This window comes from Acanthochromis polyacanthus, chromosome 3, assembly GCF_021347895.1.
Source record: "Acanthochromis polyacanthus isolate Apoly-LR-REF ecotype Palm Island chromosome 3, KAUST_Apoly_ChrSc, whole genome shotgun sequence".
NCBI classification, from domain to species: Eukaryota; Metazoa; Chordata; class Actinopteri; family Pomacentridae; genus Acanthochromis; species Acanthochromis polyacanthus.
Window position 1 is genome coordinate 14,342,686 of NC_067115.1, and position 27,877 is coordinate 14,370,562.

At 42.6% G+C, this 27,877-nt stretch overlaps 1 protein-coding gene across 3 annotated transcripts; it reads right to left on the reverse strand.

The window, feature by feature from the left end:
* Positions 1 to 1,331: 1,331 nt before the first annotated feature.
* On the reverse strand, positions 1,332 to 27,519 carry ldb1b (LIM-domain binding 1b). 3 transcript variants are annotated; one of them, XM_022207670.2, is made up of 11 exons: positions 27,119 to 27,519; positions 8,996 to 9,098; positions 7,904 to 7,948; positions 7,526 to 7,601; positions 7,332 to 7,434; positions 7,059 to 7,231; positions 6,530 to 6,652; positions 6,357 to 6,440; positions 4,485 to 4,608; positions 4,238 to 4,386; positions 1,332 to 3,522 (listed from the first exon to the last, which is right to left on the reverse strand). In XM_022207670.2, the coding sequence occupies exons 1-11, from the start codon at positions 27,144 to 27,146 to the stop codon at positions 3,292 to 3,294; spliced, it is 1,239 nt and encodes a 412-aa protein (XP_022063362.1). In that variant the 5' UTR covers positions 27,147 to 27,519; the 3' UTR covers positions 1,332 to 3,291. The 3 variants fall into 3 exon arrangements, with proteins under 3 accessions (XP_022063362.1, XP_022063355.1, XP_022063370.1); XM_022207663.2 differs by lacking the exon at positions 27,119 to 27,519 and adding an exon at positions 18,082 to 18,215; XM_022207678.2 differs by lacking the exon at positions 27,119 to 27,519 and adding an exon at positions 11,726 to 12,093.
* Positions 27,520 to 27,877: the final 358 nt, after the last annotated feature.

A 27,877-nucleotide genomic window follows, 5' to 3' on the forward strand; every position in this document is an offset into this window, starting at 1 on the left:
GGGGCAGAGGAGTCTGAAAAAACTGAATTACGACATTTGTAGGACAGTGATTTTGAAAAATGACTTCTACCAGCTGCTCAGAGATTTTCTTTTTTAATCTAAACAGGACACTTATTTAAATAATTATGTGTGTAATTAGATTTAAAAGGTAAAGAAAACATTTGTGCATGTACAAAAACTGTTTAAAGTCTCTCTTTGGTCATTGAAGGAAACCCTAAAAACGGATCTCTTTCTATCAAAGTTGCATGTTTAGAAGCTTTTTTCCCCATGAACATTGTCTATTCCTCCCTTAAAATGGCTTAGATGTAACTCTACACCATTCTGCAGAATGTTAGATCTATGAAGTCTCTACCTTTCTCTCCTCACTCGCTGCAGCTCAAGCACTGGACCAAGTCAACAGCCCGGCTATAACACTGTAGAACTACTCTATGGTACACAATTGTAGTATTGGAGTAATTCTGTCGGCAGCACAGTGGATCAGTGGTTAACACCGTCTCCTCACAGCTGGAAGGCCTGGGATCTTTCTGTGCATGTGTGGGTTTTCACCGGTTTCTTTGGCTTCCTCCCACAGTCCAAAAACATGCTGAGGTTCATTGGTGATTCTAAATGGTCTGTAGGTGTGAATGTGAGTGTGATTGTTTGTCTCTATGCGTAGCCCTCTGATAGACTGCTGACCTGTGCAGGATGTCCTCTACCTTCACCGTAAGTCAGCTGAGATAGGCTCCAGCTCCCGCATGACCCTGAGGATTAACAGATGGATGGATGGAGTAATTCAGTCACACTTTTTTGACACGGAAACTGACTGTGACGAATAATAATGATACAGAAAGTCCCGCCCTGTAAGCTGATGCGATTGGTTGGGAGATCAGTCATAATCACTGCTTTTGAAAGTGTCATCAGTAAACTACCATTTCAGGGTGAGAAACGCTCAGCTATACTGACTGCTTATTTCACTAATGATATGCATTTCAGTATGTAAAAAAACAACATATGGACATGTTAACAAATTCAAAAAAACTTGTGGGTCACTAGAGGTCTTTAAGGTAAAGGGTACGAACACTTCCTCTGTTTAAAATGAATTATGCCTTCAAACAATTATACTTTTATACATCTTCAGAGAGGAAAAACATCATTTTCCTCCCATTCACACTGAACCCAAACAGTGTCTCATTCTCCAGCTTACTCCTGCAATGAAATCTCCTGTTACTGCTACCAGCAATGTGTCAGAAAATTACATTTCACGGTTCAAATGTTCAAAGTAACCAAAATCCAGAAACATCATTCTTCAAGTGAGCTGTAATATTCACAAAATGACCAGCTAGACAGAATCCTTTAAAGTGAAAATGTATCATTTTATTGGTACCATACATTAATTATCAAGGGCAGAAACTAACCAAATCAAAAAATATATATCAAACAATGATTTTTCTACAGGGTTTGGAGAAGGTACAAGTCACCATTCAAACGCAATCGTAACTGCTGTTGGAATCAACTGAAACAAAATGGAAATGTACAAAACAATAACAGAGACTCGGCTGTTTTTATTAGACTTTACATTGTCAGCGTTGCTACAAATACACAAACTGAACTGAATGTTAAGCTGGTTTAAGAAGATGTGTGTATGATTGACGGTTATGAATGCGACCATACAAATAAAGACAATGTGGACAGAAAACAGATATTCTTTTAAAAAAATTTTTGCTTTTGGCCAGTGACGACACGTGAAAAAGTCACTGGAAAACTAAATGTCGGTGAACATATTTACTGGACATGAAGCTGAAATACGCAAAACTGTGAAGAATGTTAAAATCATCTCCTGTACGAATGAAATACACGAGCGGAAACTCCAAAATAAATTAAAAACATAAACTGAAAAAGTAAAATCATCTCTCCATGGTGCCATTGTACCCCCGGGGGTTTTTGTAATTTAATTTACACAAGTTTTAAAAAAGAGGAAGGAGGAAAGAGAGCAGGTGGGAAGGTAGAGGGGACAGGTTCATGAGTGTTTTTTCTCCTTTTTCCTATTTTTGTTTCTTTACATTAGATCGGGATGGCTTTAGGTAAATCTAAGTAAGAATACATTTTATTACAGTCAGACAGAACTTTGCTACTACCTTAAATATACAAGCACAAATACACAAAAATTCAGATCTCCAAAAAAGGAACAGAAAGACAAAATAAAAACATCCACACTAAATTATTTCTCTTTTATAAACATAAAAGATAAAAACAATATATTTTAGAGGGGGGAGGGATAAAAGTCCTGTGTTGCTCCTTGGTCTGTAGCTTTTCAGTATTGGTAGAAAATAAAAAAGTAACAATTGAAATGAAGGCGTTTAATACAAATTAAAAAACATTCTAGGGAAATATATACTGTATAAAAACTCTTAAAATGTGTAACTGTGTGTATGTGCATGTGTGTGTTGTAAATGCTCTCTGCTTGAAAGACTGCATTCAGTCTAATCAGAGATGGCTCGGGCACTAGGGGACTCAAAATCCTTCAATCATTGTTTATTTGTGTGTGTGTGTGTGTGTGTGTGTGTGTGTGTGTGTTGTTTCCCTAGTGCCACATTTCAGCTCTCCTACTAGTGTGTTAATTTCAATGGTTTTGCGGACCGATTCTAAATTCTGGTCTGTCTGCTTCAGCAAAGCCACAATTTAGCTCACGCTGCCTCTTTTCTCTCCTCACACACTCACGCACACACATATACTCTATTAACAAACATCATGGGTGACTTGCGCGTCGGCAGAGCGGACCAGGATCCAGAGAGCCACATTTAGAGGACGGGTGGACGAGTCGTCCCTAAGCAACTCGCCACCATCTTGAAGCCCCGCTGCCACCATTCCCTCCACCCCACCCGTTCCTACGTGTGAACTTTCAGTGTGGATCGTTTAGTGTGCACAGTTCTCCCTCTGGGGTTAAATCCCTGCTCCTGCTCGGCCACATCTACCCAGCTGACGGCTAAACAGAAAACTAGCAAGAGCAGATGGGACATTTTGTGTATGAAATTAGGAAAAAGGGAGACAGTGGTGGGACACAGTGCCTAAATGTTGGGAAGTCACAGCAGTAATTAAAAAAACAAAACAAAAACAACTTCCTCTGGCTCAGCGAAACAGTCCGAGAAGGACAGACCGAGCTCCCTCAGGCTACCTGTGAGTGGATCTGAGCACTACAGTGGTGTTTGGTTTGGAGAGCGGATGATGGACTGTTGCAGTCATGGCTACTGGGGTGGGGTGGGGGCTGAGGAGTGACAGAGAGGGGTTTGTGTTGAGGTTGCGGGGCTCTGGGCTCTACTGTGATGCCTGTGAGGTGGGGTTGTCGCTCTTGCTCTCCTGGCTGGAGGGAGCCTTGTTGTTCCAGGGCGAGTTGGAGCCCAGTGCTGGAGAGTTGTTGAAGCTGTCCTCGTCGTCGATGCCGTTGGCTGCGTCGAACTGCGTGTTCTCCAGCCGTGTGATCAGACGCTCGTCCTCGTCGCCGAACTCCCCTCCCATCAGTGTGGGCTCTCCCACCACCATCACATCCTGCAGAGTCACAGAACAGCAGCAACCATTAGAGCAGATCACGTCCTTAGAGCACGTGTATTTAGTTTGTTTTTACCCAGCATTGCACTTAATACTGCTGAGATGTTTTCCTACTGTTCCTTTCATTGCCACTTTTAGCTAAATTAGTAATAAACTGTTTAAAATGCACCTTTGTCTTTTTTGATGTCGGTTTTGCAAACAAACGAACCAACCAACTGTTCATAATAAAGATTCATTTATCCCTGAATCCCTTTCCCCACCTTGATTAGAGTTAAATAATCTCCATTATTTGACTTTTAAAAACTGGCTGCACAAGCGACTATTAATAAGGACAGCATCAGTTATCAACTTTAATTTTTAGCTGTAACTCTATTTTGTTTTACTGTGTCCTGTTTTGTTTGCTTTTGTGGTGTGAACGTCTCTCAGTGAATCACTGCAGCAGTCAGGGCTTCAAGCAAATTCACTTCCTGTTTTTGCTCATTCCCTTCCAAAGATGTGGCCGAGGATTAGAAGGGTTCATGAAACTAAGAAACTATTTATCACAGTTGTTATAGCCACAGAAATACAATTTGATTTTCAAACTAAAAACCTCCCCATGTCGGGTTCCCGCACAATGATGCAGAACTTTAAACTCTGAGCACTTTATCTATGAGCCAGTTGTCTGTTGAAGGTGTAGCAGCACACTACTGACACTAGATGGCGCTGATGTACTCACCGGAACTTGGCTGGACAGAGGGAAGCCACTTCCAGGGCTCTTCTTTTTGTTGTTGTTGTTGTTATTAGTTCCTCCTCCTCCGCTGATGGTGCTGCCACCTGACATCTTACGCTTCCGCCGCTTGTTGGGGGCCTGTCTTGAGGGCTCAGCTGCACAGAACAGATAAAGACAGTGAGCTCCACATATGGTTTGAGTGTGTCTATGTTGTTGTGTGTGTGTCTACATCTGCTCAAGTTGCTCAACCTACCGGGTGGTGCCACCATCCTCTGCCATTTCTGGAAGAGGCAGGTCTTGAGGCAGTCTCTGGGGCTGAGGCTGTATGTCTTGTGTCTGGACATCAGCTCCTGCATGGGCTCCAGAATCACACACAGCTGGAGGAAGATAGGTAGCATGTATTCAAGCTCATTATAGATGCTCAAGTTAATTCAGAAGCAACAGCACAAACAGCATCTCTGGTTAAATTGAAACTCATGTTTAAGCAATCTGATTATATAGCATGAAGCTAACAGGGATTCACGGAGTCCAGGGGCTTAATTGCACCAACATATTCATCTGTAGAAGTTTATGTTCCAGTTAATCTCCCCACTGACTTGAAGTGGAGCAGCTGACAGTGTTTGAATTGTGCAGGACCTTAGATGAAGACAGACAGGCATTACTTTTGAACTGATATAATTTAAGCGGGCTTGTGTTATGGCTGTACCAGGAAGTTTAAAACATAACTGTCCTGCTGGGTAACTGAACCAGCCGGTTGGTAAAGCAGGTTTCACACAGCGATGCAAAACTGACTCACTGTGACCAATCAGTCACTAAGGCAGAGTTCATGTTTCTGGGAGAAAAAGTACGATAACTGTTGAATGAAATTACCATTAACAGGACACAGCTGCAAGATAATGAGAAAAAAAATATCACTTTTGAAGTCTTACATGTGCCAATTTGAAGTTTTGACTGTTGCCGGAGCAGTAAGTCCACTAAACTGGCAGTTCCATTTAATCCTATGTATGCTGGTGGAGCATGAGATACAAGCACTATGGGGACCTACAAACCAAAAATCTGCTCTAAATAATCTGCTCACGCATGGTCAAAAGTGTACCGGTAAAGTTGCAAAAAAAAAAGTCATTATTTGGATGAACCTGGACCACAACCTATGCACACGTTTATAAAGCAGATCAGCACACGGTTTAGAAGGAGGTATTCAATCAGAGAGAACACACATTTCAAAATTCTCAAAAAGGTATAATATTGAGGTGTGTTCAACATTTGGTAGCAGAAATGTTGTGAGCACAGCTTAACCACATCTATTAACGCATAACTAAACAGAGGGTTAAGAGGACATCTGTTCTGGTGGATGACAAATAATTACATCTTCAAATGCTAAATAGAAAACAACTTGAAAAAGTCAAAGTCAGGCACAGCTACACACTGACAACCTTCAAGGTACAAAATACACTTTTCTTCCCTATTAAATTATGATTTTTCTGTGATCAAGACACAATAACTCTGTTTTCATATGATTGTTACACAAATCTCAACAGACCGTTTGAAAAATTGAACATGTGAATTTGGCATTTTTCCCCATGGAGTGAATAAACTAAGCTGCACAGCGCTGTCAGAAGGTGATGGTACAGTCCATGTATAGCTGTAATATACAAAGCAGAAGGGCTGGAAACAAAATCTGCTGTTTGCCAATTGCTACAAAAACTTAAAAGAGGAGAAGAAGCAACCAAACTGTAAGAGACGTCTAAGTGATCTATGTCCAATCTAAAATGTAGACAAGTCTTCAGAAATAGTTTTCAATAAGGCAAGCTGTAACTGTACTTTCATGTTAGCTGGAACTGGCTAGGTTGCACAAAAGAAGCAACAGCTGATCAGTTATGTGAGATAAACGTTCGCTACTTCAGAACTTAAGGAAAATGCGTTGTCCTCCCCCACTACGCATTATAATTCTTTTGCAAAAAAATAAAATACCACCTCAAGCGAGCATACAAACTGCTTTGCAAAGCTGGGTACATTTCTCACCTTTTATCCTTTCTGTTTACTTTTCTTAATGTGACACTTCAACATGCACACATAAAGATGGAAAAATCGCAGATGAAATAAAAACATTCCATGCTTCACTTACTCGGAGGTAGTTAAGGGTGGAGTTTGAGAGGCCACATCTTGTTATGTTTTTGGACAGCTGGTCCAGCATCTGTGGGTCCTGGGCCTGTGACATTAAAAGAACACAGGGTATTAAACTACGACTTAAACACAGCATGCACCATGTGGATTCTCACTCCCTCTGTATCCACTCACATGCATGGCCAGTATACTGCGGGGGATGAGTTCACGATGTTGTCTGATGCTGAAGTGCCACGTCTTTATCCTCATCATGTCATCAAACATGAACTCCAGGTACAAGCGGCCTTCTACACACACCTACAGAAGTTCAGAGAACTGAGGTCAGCATACAGAAACTGGAGGATAACATTTATGCAGAGCTGGGTACATGCTTCACAGACAAGTTATGGACTGGTAACAAGATTCTTTACAAGCAAGGATATTGGTAAAAATTGACCCTTTTCTTAGCCCAGTGACTTCAAAAATGCTACCCGTCTAAACAGGTGTGTATATATAGACACTTCTATACTGTGTGAGAACACATATAGGCAGAGAGATGAGGATGAGTGTATGCATTCATTTTATTTATTTCCTTTGTGACTCCCTGTAAAAAAACAAAGAAAAAAACATCCTTACATTGTAAAAACTTTTTAAACCTTTCTGCACTCAGCTTGCTTCAAATGTTCTACTTTGCTGTGGTTGTTCAACCCCGACACATACACACCTGTGTGAACATGGGCTTTCCATTTTGAGTGACCATGGTGCACTGATCACAGTCGAGGGACACAAAGTTATTGTGGAAGGACTCCTTAGGATGTTTCAGCACATAGTAGAGTTCAGTGGCACCGCCCTCAAATATACTCCGGAAGTACCTTGGAATTAACGTCCGGCCAATTGCTGAAAAGAAAACATGCGGGGCATTAAGACAGGAAGACGTTAGAAGTGGTTGAATGTGTATGAACAGATTTCTAATTAGTCCAGCGACTATTTTTCTTACTGTAACGTTTGGGTCCATCCTCCAGACAAAAAGTAATGGTCAACATGGCATCGTCTTCAAAGAACTCCGTAGTAAAAGCATCCCACCACAGGTTGTCACACTCCTATATGGTGGAGAGAGGAAAATAATCAGTGACCGCCTCTATTTCTGGATTGTTTTCGTGTCTGTGTACGTGGCTGTATGTGCATACAAACCTCTGTCCAGTTCTGTAGCCGTTTGTTGAGCTCAAATATTCTGTAGTCTGTCTGGTTGCCATATGGTGTGTGCCTCCTGGACGACCACAGAAATACACAAAGAACAAAAAAGGAAAAAGGAGAGCAGTGGTCAAGAACAGCTGGCTTTCAGTAATATCAAAGACATAAGTAAACTTCAAATAAAACACCCTGGGCACAGTAAGGTTAACGCTTTTGGGGCTTTTGTACTTTCAGAGCTATTTAACAACCAGGTTTAGCCATTCCACACACTAAATGCAAAATCTCTATTTAACTGAGATAAGAGCAATTTCTCACGGCCTTATCTATACTGCTATTTTCACACAAGCTAGAAGATAATGGGAAATAATGCAGTCTTACCCTATTCCTGGCTCCAGGTATGTGGGAGGGTACATTGGAGTGGGACTGGAGAAACAAGAGACAGAGAGATTATTACATTCAGCTGTGGTGATAATATGCCCTCCCTCCAGGAGCTAGTCAGTCTTTACAACCCTGGGACACGAGCCAAACAAGGCACAAATTGGATGATACAAGCAGACAGTAAATAACAACACCTCTCAGATACACAAACACTTTCACCAACTACAGCTGATTCACTTATTGCAGAAAGACAAGGGGTGAAGCAGAGAACACATTTCTGCAGAGTAAAACCTCTAACCTTACTCAGATACACAAGGCAAATCAATTTCAGCAATAAACATTAGCTTCATAGAGCAGGGCAACAGTTTTCAATTTAGTCACTCTGGCTTCGCAAGTATTTCCTGAGAAATCCAATTGTGTTAACAGTGGTAGAATACGCTTACACTGCACCACATTATGAGACCAACTGGATCAAAATCAAATTTTCACCAAATGACAGATTGACAGTTGCCCTTCATGCACCCAGAGATGTTCCCAGAAGAAAAAAAAAAAGCTTTACCTGCATGTGTGGTAATATTGTATACTGTAAGCTACACTTCCTGATCCTGGCATGTGGCATTAGATGAATGTGAAGCATGCTGGTGCAGAATCACTCAAGAAAATGCAGGTCAGTCGGCTACACAAACAGAACACTACTATGACTGTACTGGAATATTACCCCAGGTGTATAAACTGCATAGCAGCTCTGAAAACTGATATTAACCAAACTATTCAGTTTAAACTGATAAATTTAAAAATAGAAATGGGTAGTACAGCTTCTAAAACCTAACGTGCGCCTGAACATCTTGATTAATTTTTCAAGAACTACCAGTCACATGCTTTGCAATTCAAATTAACAGTATAACATTACTGGTCAACCTTCCTGCTGACTCATCAGTGGATGTTTCAGACTAACATGTTCTTGCAGAAACTGATCTCATGATATGTAGGTTGGTTTTCCAAGGGAATATAAACAATGAAGTTACAAAAGTACAAACAATGTAGTTACAAAAGTACAAACACCTGTAGAATATCCTATCAAAAAAAGCTTACCCCACGTCTCTGTCCAGCATGGTGCCGGGGTGGAAAGGGGGAAAAGTGCTACCGTTAGGGGGCTCCTTGGGGGAGTACAGCTTGAATGACTTGGAGGAACAGCCTGGAAGAAAAGCGAGAACAAATATTAGACAGAAAATAAACACAATATTTGCTTTTTTAAAAACAGGCTTAAATGATGTGTACAACCGCTTTCAAATTATGTCCGAAGAAAATACAGATTGATATGAAAGGTAAACCGTAATATAACACAACAAAACATGTTCAATATTATATTTAATCAAAGGCAATATGAATACAAAAAAAAATTGGTTACTGACACAGAAAACATTTCAACACATCCTAAAAAGTCGCTAAAGTAGGACTGTGATGTTTTTTTTTTCTGAATATAGGTTCTAACTGCAAGAACCGAAACAATGGTGCTGGACATGAGCAGTACGGTCAGGTCTGAGCTGGCTGCACTCATGAACAAACATGAAGAAGGTGTAAGACAACATGTAGAGGAAGGAGCTGCCTGCTACACTTAAACAGAAACTGCTGCCCTCCTTCTACTCTATATACAATAACTATCAAATATCAAACCAATACAGACTGCAGAGACCCACACGCAAAAACAAATTGACTACTCTCTTTCACACACAGCTCCAGTCACTGTCCTACTCTAAATGCCCATCTCTCCGATAAAGGCAATCCAGGCTTGTGGGTCTCCAGGTCACGACCCCTGCTGTCACCATGGTGAAGCCCCTCCTCCTTCATGTGTCCCTGTCTTGTCTCTGCATATTAAACATATCTGTGACACCGTCTGCATATAAGGGAAAGACATAAATCTACAAACACAGACAGGCTTGTAATAAAGCAATGTTTTTAGGAAGATGAATTTGTGGTGTGAGAACACTGCAGCAGGCCTGACCATTTAATCAAAAACATCATAGAAATCACAATAAGGCCAAGTGCAATAACAAAACAATGCAATATTCAAACTATAGGATCTGCAATTTTTTTGATAAAAGCTCAGATGTGCCACAAAATGCAAATATCGATGTTGCATTGTGGTGCTACAAGGATGCCCAGGCCTACAAATGTTATTTTCAAAACATGCTTGCTTGGTGCAGACTGTAACAAACATCATCGTAATTTTTCCCAGTGGAAAATTTTCAAAAAAATAAGCATTCACACTAAAATCATGACTCATGTAACAGGGTCAAAATACGCACGATCTAGTTGTTTTTGCAAAGCACCCAGCCCTTAAATCTACAGTAAACATTAAAACAATTACAAATTACTTCTGTATTGCTGTTAATAACACAGCATACAGACACGCTGTTAAAAGATGGGCCACAGTAATGTACACCAGGTTGTTGATCTTAAAGTCACTCATCTACGATAATGGCGATCTAAAAATCAATCTTCTATTCAATAACAGCAGCTTATCTTTATTTAATTGGTTCCTACTGTGTGTATAACAGTATTGACACAGCCTACAACAGCTCCTACAGTCCTAAAGGTAAATATATAATAATAAAATACCACCAAAGTTTTCCATGAGGAGGAGCACACATGACTTTCATCTTCTCAGTGGAGAAAAAAAGCTATGAAGCATCCATCCATTTGAAACCCTGCCTTCACTTTGAGCATAAACAAGTTGTTTACGGTTTGAGCCAACAACACTATGCTATGGGCTGGATGCACCACCAGACGATTGATAAATAAATAAATAATCGATGGTGATGTATCCATTAGTTGTTGAGAGCTCCATTAGCTTCTCTCCTCTCCTGTTAGCGGTTAATGACAGGCAGTCACAATCACATCAGCTGAACTCCACTTCCTCCATTGGGAATCATGCTCCTCTCTCTTACAGGCAGACACAGCACACAATATACATATACACACATTAAACATGCACATAGCTCCTTAGCTTCAGTAATGGACAGTCAACCTTAAGAGCAAATCTTCTCCTAAAGTGACTTGGATTCCCCAAAACACTCTTGATGTTTGATTTAAGTTTATCATCAGAAAACAAAAAAAAAACATCCAGCATTAGTCAATCTCCTCTAAACAAGAATAACCTGTTGTAGTTGTGGATTCCTGCCACTCCAGACTGCCACCATGATTGCTAGTAGGGAAAAGTATCCAACGAGAATACAAGCGATAGCTTGGTTACACTGAGGTAAAGGATAGCGAGCCTTCAACACGAACAAATTGGAGTTTTCAAGCCACGCTTAAATGTGCTTTCGACATCTGTGTTCGTTTCTTTAACGGGAAAAGCACACTGACGTGGAGTTGTCTGGCTACAAAGGCAATTAGAAAGGCAGCAAGCGCTTAAGGCTAGCTGTTAGCCGTTAGCTAGGCTAAAATCACAGATGATTTCGGGACGCGAGTCCTCTTTAAAACAAAACGCCAAACAGTGATCATTTTTAACATGCGGAGTGTTGATTTAAACATAACTATACACGATAAACAGTCTCGACACATTCAACCACCGAGACTATGTACAACCCTGCCTCTTAGGCCTATAGGGCAAGCTAGCGTTAGCTAGCCCGCAAACAGTTGGTAACCAGCTAGCTGGTTTTAGCCTTCGTGCTAACGCCTGAGCGTTAAATCCCCTTTCAGCTTGAAAGCATCGAAAAAGGATGAGAAATCACAGCCGTGGCTGCTCGTAAAGCATATTTAATCGCCACGGCGGCTAAACATTGCAGTCTAAGTGTGTGTTTGGGAAAAGCCACCCTTTACCTGCAAAGAAGTCCAATCAGAAAATTGATGTTTACAGATCCGTGATGATAGACCGTGTGTACGCTCCGTGCGTAAAAACGGATAGGCCCGCTGGACGGCGGTTGGCTGGACGCAACGTACCCACACAATACGTCCCTTTGAATAGGATCAATAAAAAAATCTCCTCAAACCGCGAGACTGAGACGGAATATGGCCTAAATTGCGGAAGTCGGTCGGTTATGTTTTGTCCCGCATAAGGCCTTGTCAGTGGGCTGAAGCCTGCTGTGGGTTTACATACGGACCCCGATGAGCCCTTTGTTCACGGGAGGACATGAACAATAGCTGTAGGCCCTCCTCCTCCTCCTCTCCCTCTGCAATGCATTTGCTCCTCTCTCCTCTGCCCAGCACAGCCAGCCGCCCTCTCCCCCCCTCTCTCATCCTCCTCCCCCCCAAATAATGCACAACTGCATATAAAGGTTGTCTGGTAAGCATTTTTCCCTTCCTCCCTCCTGCATCCTCCATCCCCTTCCTTGCAACTGACACAAATGAGAATTGGCCTGATGCAGCCAAGTGGAAATGTGTGTGGAAACAAAGATCATGCTGACTGCAAAGTGGTTTTCATGTTCACCTAATTAGTGCACATCAGCGTGATGCAAACAACTGAACTGCGACGGTGACAGCCAAGACCCCGGTCATATGCAGTGAGCCCAAACAGTGGTGATGATGATGATGGTGACACAGCTGATACAGGAAAGTGTAGATTAAGATCTTATAAACTTTCACTAAAAAAATAACAGACCGGGTCACTTACAGTTAATTGTGTCTTTGACTTTGCTCACTGAACTCTCTCTAAGATGGACCAGTAAATCCGTTAACATTTGGGAGTCTCTCCCTCTTTCTCTTCTCCCAGTCTGCACACACACAACTACACAGGAAGCGCTAAGCCAAAAGGAGAATCCCACAGGCCTCTAAATCTGCTTAAATCGCCTCAAATTATAATCAGATATTCAGATCACAGCCAGCGAGATCTCACCCATATGGCCAAAGTTGGGATATAAAAAGAACAAGTGGTATTAGGCGGGCAGTTTGTCTTTTATTTATGCAAGTCTGTGTTATATCTAATTTGACTTACAGAATATATTTGATCCCTAAAGGACACAAATGACTGACAGATGATCCCATATTGTGGTGGAAAAAGCGTTTCCCTTCGACCACTGAAGGACTTTTCCCTTCCTGCTGAACACTTAAGGATGCTGCAGGCACCAGCGTGAATGTGGCGCTGATTTACACAACTCGTCTACAGTGGGAGTGAAAATACAATGTTTTATAAATGATTTATTCAGAAATTAAGCTGGTGTTGTGAGTCACTCTCTGGAAACAGTTAACAGGCTTTCACAGAGGCTGTTGGACAACTAAACAGTGGTGCTGACAGGCAACGCTGCATTATTATGACTTTAAGCATCACTGTTTGGTTTAAGTGACCCTTTACGAAATGGTGTATACTTTTGTATACAGAAGCCTAATTAGTCTTTTAAACATGAATATATATAATCCATAGTGACTGCAGAGAATCATGACTTTAAACAACTTTTCATCATGTGTTGTATAGATGTGGACGTGTTGGATAAAGTTGAATTAGGAGTGTTGCTGAAGGTGCATTTCAAGCATTAATTCCTCAAAAGACTTTATCTTAGTTATTTAGAAATAGCAGGACTATGCACTTTTTTTGATATGGACTACAGCTTGTGTATAGCTGGTTACTTTTGAGAAAATGTGTCAAATTTGTATGCTGTATTAAATTACAAACATTATGAAGCACAGATAATCAAGTTTAAACCATATCTTGATGAGTTTTTGTCCTTTTTCCATTTTTACCTTAAGTCTTGGTTGTAGAATGTTTTGATGGAAATTGAAGGCATCTTGTTTTTAGACCTTTTTAAACCATGTAGTGTTGCAAAAGCACCAAGCCTATGGTACACTAATGAAGACAATGGGTTTAGGTTAAGCAAAATTAAGTACAAGTTACAGTCCACTCGGTATATAATGACTGACTGATATTATTAGCTGAGACTGGCCCGTTACAGATATATGAGTATCAGCATATATACTGTCTTTTTTTATTTTAATAGATTGTCTATTTCTTTTACAGGAAAAGATGCTCAATACAAAAAAAGGCGTCAAAGGTGTCATCATATAGTCTCTCTGGCTCCAACTCCATTGTTTATAAGCTCTGCTGCAGCACATGTAGCAGAGCATGTAGTGGTGTGGAGTCACACTGTGTTTTTATAGCAAGTTGCTAACTAGTCTGTGACAATTGTTTATCTATTTTTTCTATACCTCTAACATATATATATATATATATATATATATATATAAGAACAATATATCAATATCAAAATCAGTATTTGCCCCAAAAATCCAGTATTGGCGGGGCTCAAAAATAAGATGCAAATCCAACATGTAATGTCATATATGAGGATGCAGGTTTCGAGGAAGATATTGTCAATTTTGTAAAACCATACTTCATCATATGAGTACACAAATTAGAGTTTTTGTTGTTTACATGCTGATTATAAATGCTGTTTTAAAGAAAAGACCAAAAAACTAAGAAAATAATATTACAATAAAATATTTTCATATACATAATTCTAAGTATTTTTTAAAGAAACGGACTAATAATTAAAAGGTAGTGTCTACAGATACGGACCCGTACCCGTAGCCTGTGGCCTACGGATACGGCACTTTCCATTTGCCAGACAGATACGGACCCGTACGCGAGTCTCGCGAGTCAAGAAGCTGCTAACCACTGCAAACTGTTGAAAGGTAAGCAAAGGTTAAGGTTAGGGTTAGGTTTAGGGTCCGTACCTGTAGTACCGATGCTACGGGTCCGTACCTCCAGCGTCTACCGGGAGTCACGTGACCAGATCTCGCGTATCTGGTTGGCAAATGGAAAGTGCCGTATCCGTAGGCCACAGGCTACGGGTACGGGTCCATACCTCTAGCAACTACCTAATTAAAATATATTATCAAAATCAAGACGAGAACAACAATAACTAGACAATTCCCGCTCGCGGAAATCGTGGGAGGGGCTCGGGATGTGTGCATGTCCGGAGCAGAGCACGAGAGGCAAGAAGATCTCACCTGTTCAAAATTTGGATTGGAGTTACTGTAAAGGCTGTGTGAAGCTGAGAAGTCTAACAGGCAAATTGTGCTGTGCTTTTATTTTGAGAGGAAGAGACAAGAAGATTGGACCTGGTCAAAATTTGGATTGGAGTTACTGTAAAGGCTGTGTGAAACTGAGAAGTTTAACTGGCAAATTGTGCTGTGCTTTTATTTTGAAAGACAGAGACAGGAAGATCTCACCTGGTCAAAATTTGAATTGGAATTACTCAAAAGGCTGTGTGAAGCTGAGAGGTTTAACTGGCGTTTCCAGTCCGTCACAGGCTTTTATTTTAAAATTGTGCTGTGCTTTTATTTTGAAAGGCAGAGATGGGAAGATCTCACCTTGTCAAAATTTGGATTGGAGTTACCCCAAAGCAGGGGTGTCAAACTCAGTTCCTGGAGGTCCACTATCCTCTATGTTCTAGATGTTTCCTTCTGACAACACACCTGATTCAAATAATCAGCTCATCATTAAGCTCAGCAGAAGCATTATAACGAGCCTGATCATTTGAATCAGGTGTGTTGGAACTGAGTTTGACACCCCTGCTGTAAAGGCTGTGTGAAGCTGAGAGGTTGAACTGATTTTCAGGCTGAAATGCAGCTCCTGTGGAGGTATTGGGTGTGAAGGTGGGCGTGGCACACCAATGAGTCTGTGTGTGTGCGTGCGAACATGCCTGCGCGTGTGTAAGGGCGGTTGCTATGGGCCCCCATAGCAACGGTGCCTGCCACAGACAGCAGAAAAGTGCTTCTCAGCAGCAGCGCGCAACGTCTCGTTCTGGCGCTAACTGTGGGCTAACCGTGAGTGCTAGCTGAAAACCGAAATGACCGTGAGCGAGAGGAAGGCTGTGGCTAACCAGAAATGTAATTATTTTCCAAATATTGTGAGAAATGACCGAGTTACAGCGATTTAAAAAACACTGTCCCTCCATGAGGCAGATGATTCAGTTTACATTGGTTCCTATGGGGAGAACGGTGCGACTTTGGTCTAAACTGCTGCCTGCCATTTCACTTCAGAAAGAGCTAGGTCTTCAAACTTGGATTCATTTGAATCCCAGGAAATTTGTCTACAATCTGACCAAATTTCATTCCCCTAACATTTATCGTTTGGTCGTGAGGGCGATGCGATCGTGAAATTTTCAGGCGGATTTTTCTCCTCTCCTCCACTCTACCAACTGACATCACGCACTCTAACCAGAGCAGATTTTGAGAATTTTCACTTTTTTGAGGACTCACTGATCAAAAACTGTAAATCTCAGCCTGACATAAAATACATTCCTGCGAAGACAAGAAAAATCACTGCGTTTTGATGGTTAAATGAAGTTTCTAGGTGAACGTATGGCGAAGCAGTGGCGTTTGGAAAAGAGTGGATTTTTTTTTCAGTCCCCATTCATTTCTATGGGAATTTTTTCTCAGTTTTTTGCGAATAATTCTGCGATAAAATGACGAATTTCTTAGAAAAGTCATAGCACACTATTCCCGATGAAGCCGCACGTTTTGATATATAATTTGTTTTGGTTTTCTCAAAGCCCTAGGACGAGTTAGCGACCGAAAAACGGCGGAAACGTGAAGAAGTATAATAATAAACGCCAACAGGAGAACAATAGTGGCTCGTGGCTTCGCCACGAGCCACTCTCCTCCCATTGCTTTGCAATGGAGAGGAGAGTGGCTCGTGTCGAAGCCCGAGCCCCTAATTAACTTAATAAAGTAGAGTTATATCTGTGTTTAAGATAATATCAACAATAAAATTACCGACTTAAAGAAACCTTACTCATTTTTTAAAAATATTTTGACATTCTGAGACAGTGAAGCCTGCCGTAATGATATTTAATTGCATATTTATTTTTTTCCCTCTTTGTCTACTTTGCTTTTTTCCTCTGCCTTTCAATTTATTTATCTGAAAAAGGACAATGTGCATTGTTCAACATTCAAATAAATGCAAATGTACTCGAGTTATCCAAAATGCTAATTTTCGTCAGCAGTCCTTTTCCCTGATGCTGTTAGGGAGACAAAATATCACATTGCTCTGTGGTATTTTGAGATATTCTCTTTCTGGATCTGTAGACTCTGAGGATAACTCTTCTATTTGCTGAATGAAGACAGCAACTCGAACGTCTTGGCAGACTCTCATGTATGAAATCTGGAGTATGGTGAAGTGCAATGTCTCCCAGAGCCAGACATGTAGAGAGGATAAGCTGCTCCGAGGCTCGTCTCTCACCCGACCAGCAACAAAGATGCTTGGGCTGAGTTTATGTATATTGGTTTGACCATGGTAAGCCTGTGACACGAGCACTTCACAGCTCACGAGGCTCCTGTCAGTCCTTTGGCAGCATCTTTGTGTGTCTAGTACCAGGGGGAGGTGTAGTCACCAGTAGCTTAGAGTGTCTGTTGCGGGTGACTTATGTGGATTTGCCTATCTCACATTCACTGGCCCCTGTCACCATGGCAACACGAGCAGTCAATGCTGACACAACCGGAGAGAGGCTAAGAAACATCCATGGAAATGGACACACAAGGGTTAATCCTGTGTCTGTGTGTGTGTGTGTGTGTGTGTGTGTGTGTGTGTGTGTGTGTGTGTGTGTGTGTGTGTGTGTGTGTGTGTGAGTCGCCAAAGCTCACCCATTGAAATGGTACATGACGGGGTTAATCCCCTGTGTGTGTGTGTATGTGTGTATGTGTGTGTGTGTGTGTGTGTGGTGGGGTGATGGAGAGGAGGTGGGGGTGGGAGGTGTGTCAGGATAAGGCTTGAAGGGCTTACACACACCGTGTCTTTTGCTTTCAGGCATAAGGGCAGGCCTTATCTTCCACCAGCACCCCAACCAGCCATGCACACAGACACACACATGCTGCTGCCTAACCTTCACTTCCCTGGTTAGCCTCGTTTTCCAACCTGCAGTTACATATTCACACCTAAAGCCACAAATCCATGTATAATAAGTGATCAACGCTGGCACATGCAGTGCCTGACGAAGCTCCTAATGTGCACAGTGTGGTGTTTTTTGCTAAGCTCACACTTACACCCACAAGTGCAACCTGTTTAAGTCAACAAAAGAATCAGAACTTGTACAGGATTTATCCAGACATTAACAAAAAAATGGTGACACATTAAAAGAATAGCAGTTATTTTTAAACGGTTTTGCTTTTTGCTTAACCTCAAGAGATTTTGCTGCTGAATCAGCTATGAGACAAAAAAAAAAAGGTCAGCAAGAGACACTTACCTCCTTCTGATTCTAGCTGTTCTGACATCGCCATTTTGTCACCTACAAATGCACTTTCACAGCTATATACACTGATCTGACTCAAAAAACTGGGTCTCTGTTTTCATGCCTCTCCCTCTTCTCTGATATCTCCCATGTCCAGACTGTCAGGCTCAGGGGCACGAGGAGGGGGAAGAAGGATGCCTACAGTGTGTGTGTGTGTGTGTGTGTGTGCATGGCAGTGGGTGTCTATGTGTGCGTGCAAGTGTGTGTAGTCTGCCACTTCCACTTACTAGTCAACAGGAAACTGAACGGCACATGCATCTGCCAGAGTTGTGATAACAACCGTCCCCGTCGCCCTCCCTGCAGCCCTGCCGTCAACACTGATCTGAGGACAGTCAGCTGCTGCTTTGACTGCAGGAAAAGCTCCAGCTGAACTGATCCCGGCTCAAAGATGAGCACTAACTTCATAATGAGTGACATCAGTTACGTGCCCCCCCCAAAAAAACAGAAAAACAAACAAAACTACTCCCTTTCTCACACAGGAGATTGCATTCACTGTATTTATTTCCCCAAGTGTAAAAGAAACTATTTCATGGATTTTTTTTTTTTACCACTTCATTGTATCAAATTCATATTTTAAATACATCAGTGGCACAGATTGTCCTGTTTCCTCACATGGCAGCTCGCTGCATGTCTCCGGGGCTCTTTTCTCTGGTCACTGCCTGCCAGATTTTATACATTTGGCAGCTCGGCCTTCTTTACTCTATTATTGGATCGGATGGGGAGGCACAGAGATCTCGCTGTCTGATTCAGCTCTGATAAAAGATCCAAAAGACAAGCTGACATTTTTTTTGGAGGAGTGAGTTCTCATAGACTAAAGCTACTGACCAACTTTGATTCAAAAGTGGACTGTGAATCAGAGGAAACATTCATTAAACTGCAGCACATTTATACCTATTCACTGATATATGTTGTACATATATAACTGAAATATGATGCACCGTCAGCCTCCGACAATATACATAGCAATTTGAATGATTTTCACCTCCGCCAACAACAACAAAAGACTGTGACTTACGCATTAATGAATGGCACCATGAGAGGAGGTAACTTTGTCTGTCAGACATTTTCGATAGAATGTTTATACTGTGGTACTGCAATTTACAATTCAATTCAATATACTTTATTGGCATAAATATTAAAGTTTTGTTATATTTTAAAATTATTTTCTTTCTCTGATTCTCTGTTATTGCTCTTTTTAGGGATGCACTGTCTTTACTAATGTTTAATTGACATCTTTTCATATTTTATCTAATGTTTACTGTATTTTAATGTTTTGTAAATCACCTCATAACTCTATCTCTTTGAAAGGTGCTAGAAGAGTTTTATCATTATTCCTCCATTTATTCATTTATTTATTTATTACAGTAATAACATAATAATTGGTAATAATTAATAACAAACAATATAATATTATTATAGTAGTATTATTATTCATAATTGAAACAATAAAAAATACAATTTATTCAGTAGAATAAGAATTAAATAAAAGGATAAAAAGAACATGAGAATGTCAAAAAGAAGAAAAAAGTAAATATGTCTTATGTGTGTGCCATAAGTATAATATTTCAAGATAATTGCCATGTCAGTGATGTTTTAATTACATGTCATTCAGTTCATGACATGTAGTCACATAGTGCACGGCTACGTGCGCTGCATGTCCGTCTCCTAATGCACTTCTGCCAATCAAAAGACAGAATTTGTTTTTATGTTCAACTCTTGGGTTAATAGTGCCTGAAAGCTTAAAGCTGCTGTCCGGAGTTTCCGTTTGTTTTCAATTTATGTATCATTTTTTAACAAAGCTTAAATGTGTTAGTCTAGTTCGATACTATAAAATAAAGTTAGTATAACGCGATATGAAAATTTATTCCTGAGCTCCGCCTTCCTCTCATAGACCCCCATGTTATTCCAAAAAGCGCCGGTTGCTGCCGACCAATCAAGTTCGAGCTTCAGCTTTGCCATGCTGTCAATCAACGGTTACGCGCACAGCAAGCAAGCCCATGCAGAGGTGGGCGAGCTGCGCACTACGCAACCGCGCGCACATTTGTTTTGCTTGTGGAGGAGAGAGCATCAGGGCTCAGCAACTTCCAGAAAAGTTACCAATCCCACGGCTTGTCAGGCCAAGAGACTGCAGGACGTTTTTTGGCTCGGGGTGCTCGCGTCGCTCCCCGACCACGGCCTCCATAGCCCGCCTGACGGCTTCGTTTAGATGCCCGACCTCTGGAGGAAGATGTTGGGGCGTCTGGGACATACTCTTCGTCAGAGGAGTCATGCAATTCTGAACTCTAGATAGAAATAAATAAACAATGTAACACATATACACGCGTAAATGCACTAAGTTTGATAAACAACGTCATCGAGAGGGATACACGAGTGTAATCACATATTGAAACTTTACTCGTTCGTCCAAGCAGATTCATGTTATTTTGGTATTAGGACAAGTTAGACTCAATACAGCATTCTAACGTAATTCCTTTATTATTTACTAAATGTACTAAATGTAGAAGAGGGGAAAACAGCAAAACAGGCGAGATGCTGCAGCACTCCGGGCACTCCTCTCATGTACTGCGCGCGTGCACAAATAAAGGGGCAAAATCAGAGGGAGGGAGGGTGGGACCACCAGTGTTTTGGGAGACGCTGCGATTCAAACTCCGGACAGCAGCTTTAATGTGGTTTGGGGATTCAAGATTTAAGATATAACCAAAATGTGTCCTTTTTTAAAATTTATGTCAGTAATCAGCTCAGAGAGCTCAGGAAATGATACCGATGTGGAAACACAAATCCAACTTCACCTCTCGCTTCCACTAGGAGTGGAAGAGAGGTGGCCACAAAAAACACAAAAGCCCTTCTCTACAACCAGTGTTTGTTTTGTCTTTTCTGGGCTACAGTAGAACAGAGACTGCATTTAAAGATGGACATAGCCTCCAGGTCTGAAATGCAAAGTCAATGCAGAAGTGTCCTGCAATCTGCATAATGGCCAGCAGGGGGACCCCATTTTTTTAAAAATAAAAGTCTATCAGAATATTACTCTACTTCTTACTTTGTTTATTACCTCAGTAAACATTTTCCTCACGTTTTTTGGTCTCAGTTGCTTGTTTCAGATCTTTGTGAATACAGCATGATGTTAATTTTGTAAATTACGGTTCCATTTAGAGTAAAATAAACAATGAATCATGATATTCTTGAGAATATGGCCACTTCACCATTTACAAGTCATTATTTACTCTTATCTGTACATCGCTTTGGATAAAAGTGTTTGCAAAATAAAAATGTAATTGTAATTATTATATGGGTCTGCTAATCAGAAACTACACATGTCGAAATTAATATTTTGATTGTATTGGTATATTTATGGGCTGCACAGTGGCCTCGTGGTTAGCACTTTCGCCTTGCAGCAAGAAGATCCCCAGTTCAAATCCCAGCCTAAGCCTGGGATCTTTCTGCATGGAGTTTGCATGTTCTCCCTGTGCATGCGTGGGTTTTCTCCGGGTACTCCGGCTTCCTCCCACAGTCCAAAAATATGCTGAGGTTAATTGGTTACTCTGAATTGCCCGTAGGTGTGAATGTGAGTGTGATTGTGTGTCTGTATATGTACCCCTGTGACAGACTGGCGACCTGTCCAGGGTGTCCCCTGCCTTCGCCTGAGTCAGCTGAGATAGGCTCCAGCACCCCCCAGGACTCTAGTGAGGATAAAGCGGCGTATAGAGGATGAATGGATGGATGGATGGTATATTTATACACACTATGATATATAATTATGTCAGCATCCCTTATTATATCATCAAAACAGTTCAAATGTAGCACAACACTCCCAGGGGCTATTGTGATGCATTAAAACTACATTTAAATACACTTTAAGTGCATTTTTACTGCCTCAATCGGACGACTGGACTTTTGACATTGCTGGATCATCATTTTCCAGCTCTGCTGAACTGTCAGGCAGGACATTTGGTACTGAACCAGCACGTACACCAGAGCAAATTGAAGCAAAGCAACTTTACATGAGAGCAGTAATCAAAGCTGTTTCACAAATTCTGCATCACAAGTAGAACTGTATGCAAATAATGCTGGTTTTCTTCTACACAGATCTGTCACTCTCCATCTGCTTTACAGTCATTATATGCATCATCACACACTCTTAACTGACCTACAATCTGAGGTTGTCCTTTGGTAGCAGCGCCCTCTTGTGGCCATGCTGGGTCGGTGTGTTTGTTTTCATCCTGCCCTACAGTGTTCTCTCACTCACTGGGTGAATTCCCTACTCAGGATTTTCTCTGGCAGGCGAACACAGACACACTGCAACAAGGGAAGTTCAGCGGCAAGTGCGTCACATGTTGTAACAGGCCAATGGGTGAAGGGATTAAATTAGAAAAAGGCTCCTCTGTGAGCCAATTTGACATTAATATACGTCTACATGATCAGTGTTTTATAATAATAAGTGTTTAAATAAAACAGTGTTGCAAATTAATGATCAGGACTGTTATAAATCATCTCCAGAATCACAGTCACACACACACACGCAGACACACATTGGTATTTTGCAGATAGCTCAGATTTAAGTGAGTGTGTGTGTGTGCGACAGATGTGCGTGTGTGTGTGTGTGTGTGTGTGTGTGTGTGTGTGTGTGTGTGTGTGTGTGTGTGTGTGTGTGTGTGTGTGTGTGTGTGTGTGTGTGTGTGTGTGTGTGTGTGTGTGGCGGCTGCTGGTGTCAGCTGACAGCTGTGTGAGCGGAGATGACAGTGCCCTGATGCTGCGTTCTCTGTTCTCTGGGAGCCATTTTGTCTGTCTCTGATCTCAGAGTCAGGTCTGACTCCCCCCCTCACCACCACCACCACTCACCCACCCTCCACCACCACTACCACCACCGCCGCCGCCGCCTCCCCCCTCACCTCCCCCTCAGCCAATCACGTCACCGCTCAGCCTTGCAGAAAACATAGAAACACAGTCTGATCTCTCTCTCTCTCTCTCTCTCTCTCTCGTTCACTCTCTGTCTCACCCACTCTGCCTCCCCCTTCCCACTCCTCTCCTACAGTGCTCATCTCCCACTTCTCTTTTCTTGGCGCTTCTTCTTCTTTTGCTCTCTGCCTCCCCCCCTCCTCGCTCCATCATCTCTTCTGCTTTCTCTCCCTCCCTCCCTCCTCCTCTTCTACTTCTTCTTCTTCTTCCTGCCTTAATCCACATCTTTCCTCTCAGTGTCTGCCTCTCTGTCACACCCTCCTCACCCGCCTCCTCCCTCCTCTTCGGGCTCCTCTCCTGTTGTGCAACCCGTTTTTAAACAGCTCAGCCTTTGTGCGTTTTTGTCTGTTGCCATTTCAGCCAGGGCTGCAGTCTTTACTCATTTTCCTCCAATCAGGGACACCATGTGACTGTCTGCATGAGAGGGCACAGTCCCTTCCCCCTTCTCTCCTCCCTCTCTTTCTCCCCTCTCTCCCTCCCTCCTCACCTCCCCTCATCTAGCCAGTCAGCCATCCAGGCAACATACGCTAGCAATCAGGGGGAGTCAAAGAGAAAGAGGGAGTGAAGGGGAGGAGGGGGGGGGGGAGGATGAAGAGCAGAGCGAGATAGTGTGCAGAGGGCAGATCGGAGGACGGGGGCGGCGGCGGGGAGCTATGATAGAGGTGAGGAGGCAGTGGGTGAGGAAACATGGGGGGAGGTTGTAATGTATGGTCTGGAGAGGTCAACACAGAGCACAGAACACATGTAGCCTCATAAAGCTGACTGTACTGCAACTTCTTTTTGTGAAGTCATTCCCATACACCCACTGTTTATGTCATCCACATGTCGAGGCACATGTTGTGTGTGTGTGTGTGTGTGTGTGTGTGTGTGTGTGTGTGTGTGTGTGTGTGTGTGTGTGCGCACGTCCACACAGACACACACTCATGTACAAACTCGGAGCCCACACAAGAAGGGGGAGGATCCTTCTGTGTTGAACACGACTCTGGAATGTAAACAACAGAGAACAAGAAGAGAACCACTTTTTAGACGGATTCTATAGTTTTGTATCTTATTCCATCATCTATCATAATCCGCCTGCACTGCCTCACCGACTTATTTTAAATGCATTAAAACAGTAGGGGGGGGGGGGGGCAGTAGGAGTGCAAATTAACCAGCATCACTGTAGGGTCAAGCTGTGAGTTCATCCGAAGTTGACATGAATGAATGGAAGTGATTGTTCCAAATTTGGAGGCAGTGTTTACATTGGTTTTCAGTTACCTCATGTTGTATATAGACGTGTGCATATGTGTGTAAGTAGAGGCGAAGTTTCATTAATGACACGCGTTCCTTAAGGGCCCCCCAGACTTGCATGAAAAGCAGAAGTTTAAGTCTCACTTGTGGTATGTTGAAAGATCTAGTTGTGCTAAATCCGTGCAACATCTCTGAAGCCAGCGGTGGAAATCCAAAGATGTTCAAATAAGACGAGAAAAGCAGCTCTATATCGATAACGCTTTTCTTTAAACCGTAAAGAAATCTGTTGGAAAAAACAAGACGAAGAAGAATACAAATAGCAGAGAAACTATGGCAACAAAGAAAGGGGAACACCAGAGAGAACAACATGAGAGCAAAAGTGGAGCGCTCAAGAGTGCAGTCATATGTCTTTTTGGAAATTTCCATGACCACGTTGATTAAGTATGCAATCTGACCGCAAGATAGCTAAGGCCCGGTTCTAAACAAACGCTCCCGCCTCTGCTGCACAGGCCTGTTTAACGGCTGAGGTGGCAGCGTTTGCCTTTGTAGGACGGGGCACTGCGCAGAGATTGAAAACACTTGTGCACACAGATACACATGAAAAAGCCTGCGTGCATTTACATTGAACACAGATGAACCACATGTTTCCCCAGTGCCATTGTGAGCTCCAGACAAATTGTTATCTGATGTGTCTGGTGAGCCGCTGATACCAGATCTGCCTGGTTTGATCGCAGCACCAACATCTTCCAGTGTTCTAGACTCCTCCATCCTCAATCATGTGTCATCCGTTCCTCTGTCTGCGCAAGCGAGTCAGAATGAGCTGGCATTGTCTCTCAATTTGCCCCTCCTAAAACTTTTCCGCCTTTAAAATAATCTGTCAGCTAAAGAGTTTCCAAACCACAAAACATGGAACCAGTTAGTGTTCCATCTTTCTAATGATCCAAGCGGAGGCTGGCACCAGAGAAATACGATCCAGGATGAGTGGTGGGCTAAATTTCTCTATCCACATCTCCGGCTGTTTGAGGGTTGACCACTGTGGCCGCTGTGGCCTGGTAGGCAGGAGAGAGAAGAGGAGGCCACGTCAGGGTTATGCAGCAGCCTTCATGCACTCACACAACTCTATCACACTGTCTTCCTCCTCTCCTGCTGCTGAATATTACACAACAGTGGATTCACAGTACATCTATCATGATTATGAATACATTTCCAGCTATAGGATTATATTTCATGTCCTACACGTCCTATCAGGAGTGCTACATAAATCGCTGTAGCACTTAATAATATATTGCCCGAGGCTCCGCAGCGCAGGGTTTATTTCTAGACCTTTATTCCTCTTGTTCTTTCCACCTCCATCTGATTAAAGCCAAAAAAAATGTGAAGAATTATCTGCTTGCTGTCAGGCGCTTCAACATCTGAAAACCACAACAGTTTGAGAACTGTGGGGAGTTCCTCAGAAGTCACACACCTCTCAGTGTGGTGGTCTGTAATATGACGGATATTACTCCCTCCAGTTCGCTCCTTGTGGCTCGGCTCCCAGAAGCCCTGTGGCTGTTCTTCAACTTTAACCAATTTTATTAAAAACGGTGACAAACAACAGTCAGACTACAGAGTTGTTTTGTTATCGTGGCGTGAAATTAAATTAGGCTACGTGGCTTCGATACTTCTTCCCCTCTCTATAGACAAAGAGTGGAAGTGGACGTGGTAGAAGACAGCAGCAAATAGACAAATAGGGATGCAAGTAATTGTGTGAGCCGCCCGTATATGTCGAAAGGTGTGCACTCACTGACCTCCTTCCCTCCTTCTACAAGAGAACTTATAGGTCAAAACAGGACTCTAATAAGGCTATTAAGCATCCATTTGTGCATCAAGTCATGCTTGAAAAACAAGAGTTACATCTTTGGGATGCCAAACCTTGTGCACCACTTATGGTCACACAAATGTAGCAATGCTGCATTTCCAGTGGTATTGGGTAAAAGAAACTGTTCCTGCACCTTGAATGACTGCCTCCGATTCATCAGCCTCTTCATGTCCCACTAAATGATAAACTCCTGAGTGAGTGGTGAAACATCAAACGTTCATTAATAACTCCTGTGTGGGAAGAGGCGTGGGATCAATCATGCAAGCCTTTGATCCGTGCCAATGATCTTTGCCCTTTAAATGTCACGTTTCATCCTTCTTTTTTTATGTTCCTGACAGGGCAATCAGCTTTTCTGCAGGACTTTCTACTGTGGGTAAGCGAGTGCAACATCTGTGCCGCACTTAGAAGAAGTCTGCTGTTAACCGAAGCTGTCAGTCAGGAACCATCAGCATCCACAGCAGCAGAAGCAACAAGAACAACAACAACTGGTGGAGGAAGCGAGGAGAAGAAGTTGCATTAGTGGCGCCATAGCAACAACTTCATGCCCAGATGTGTACACTGCCAGCAACGATCTGTGTTCAATCTTCAAACTAAGCAGCAAACAGTAAAAAGCTGAGGATAAAAGTGAGGCTGAAGCCAGACTACATGTTGATCCCTTTATTCTAGTATTTTCTCTGCTCTTCATCCTCTCTGTCATCACAGAGGGCAACCTCCCATGAGCCTTTGCAAACAGAGCCCTAGGGCCCTGGGGCACCTTTTGCCCCCATCCCTCTGCCCCACTCACGCCATGGCAGTGGCTGCAACCAAAACACAACAACAACAACAACAACAATGACTAGTAAAAGTCAGCGGCTGGCAGCAACAACAGCAGCAGCAGCAGAAGAGGCAGCAGCAGCAGCAGCAGCAGCCAGGTTGTCGTTAACAGCAACCATCACCACGGCAGCTACTTACCGGGACACGCGCAGCCGCCCACGGACATCTTCTCACATGTCTGGAGTGAATCCGATCAGAATGATGGTAGTTGGTGTCTCTGTTATCCCCGCTCTCCCTTCCTCTCTCCTCTTTCTCACCAGTCACTGCTGCCGCCACTGAGGCTGCTCACATGAGCGTCTGTTATCCCCACGGTTCACACACACACACAGAAACACACACACCAGGGAGGGAGCGAGGACGAGTGACGAAGAGGGAGGAAAAAAGAGAAAGAGGGTAAAGAAGAGGTTAAAAAAAGAGCGTACACACACACACACACACACACAAAGGGATCAGATTCTCTCAGTTGTAGCTGCTGTACACTGTGAATCACACTGTGTGTCAGAGTGAGTGTGTGTGTTGGAGTGAGGAAGAAATTCTGCTCTGCCCTCACCCTCATCAGCCCTGCAAATTACAGCTCAGGTGGGAGGAGAGAGGGAGAAAAAGAGGAAGAGAGAGGGAGGGAACAAGAGGCTGAGTGCTCGAGAGAGAGAGTGTGTATATGTGTGTGTGTGAGAGAGTGTGTTAGAGGGAGGGAGGGTGAGGGAGGGAGAGTAGACTGTCAAAGTGACCTGAGAGGCAGATTTGAGAGAATAACAACCATGTGATGTGGGTCCTTTTTTCCCCTTTAAATATGTAGAGGCTGTTTTTTTTCCGCTGCTGCTACAATCACACACACACATTTAGACATACACACACTCGAGCAGACACACGTGCAAAAGTGCACGCATGAAGCTTTAA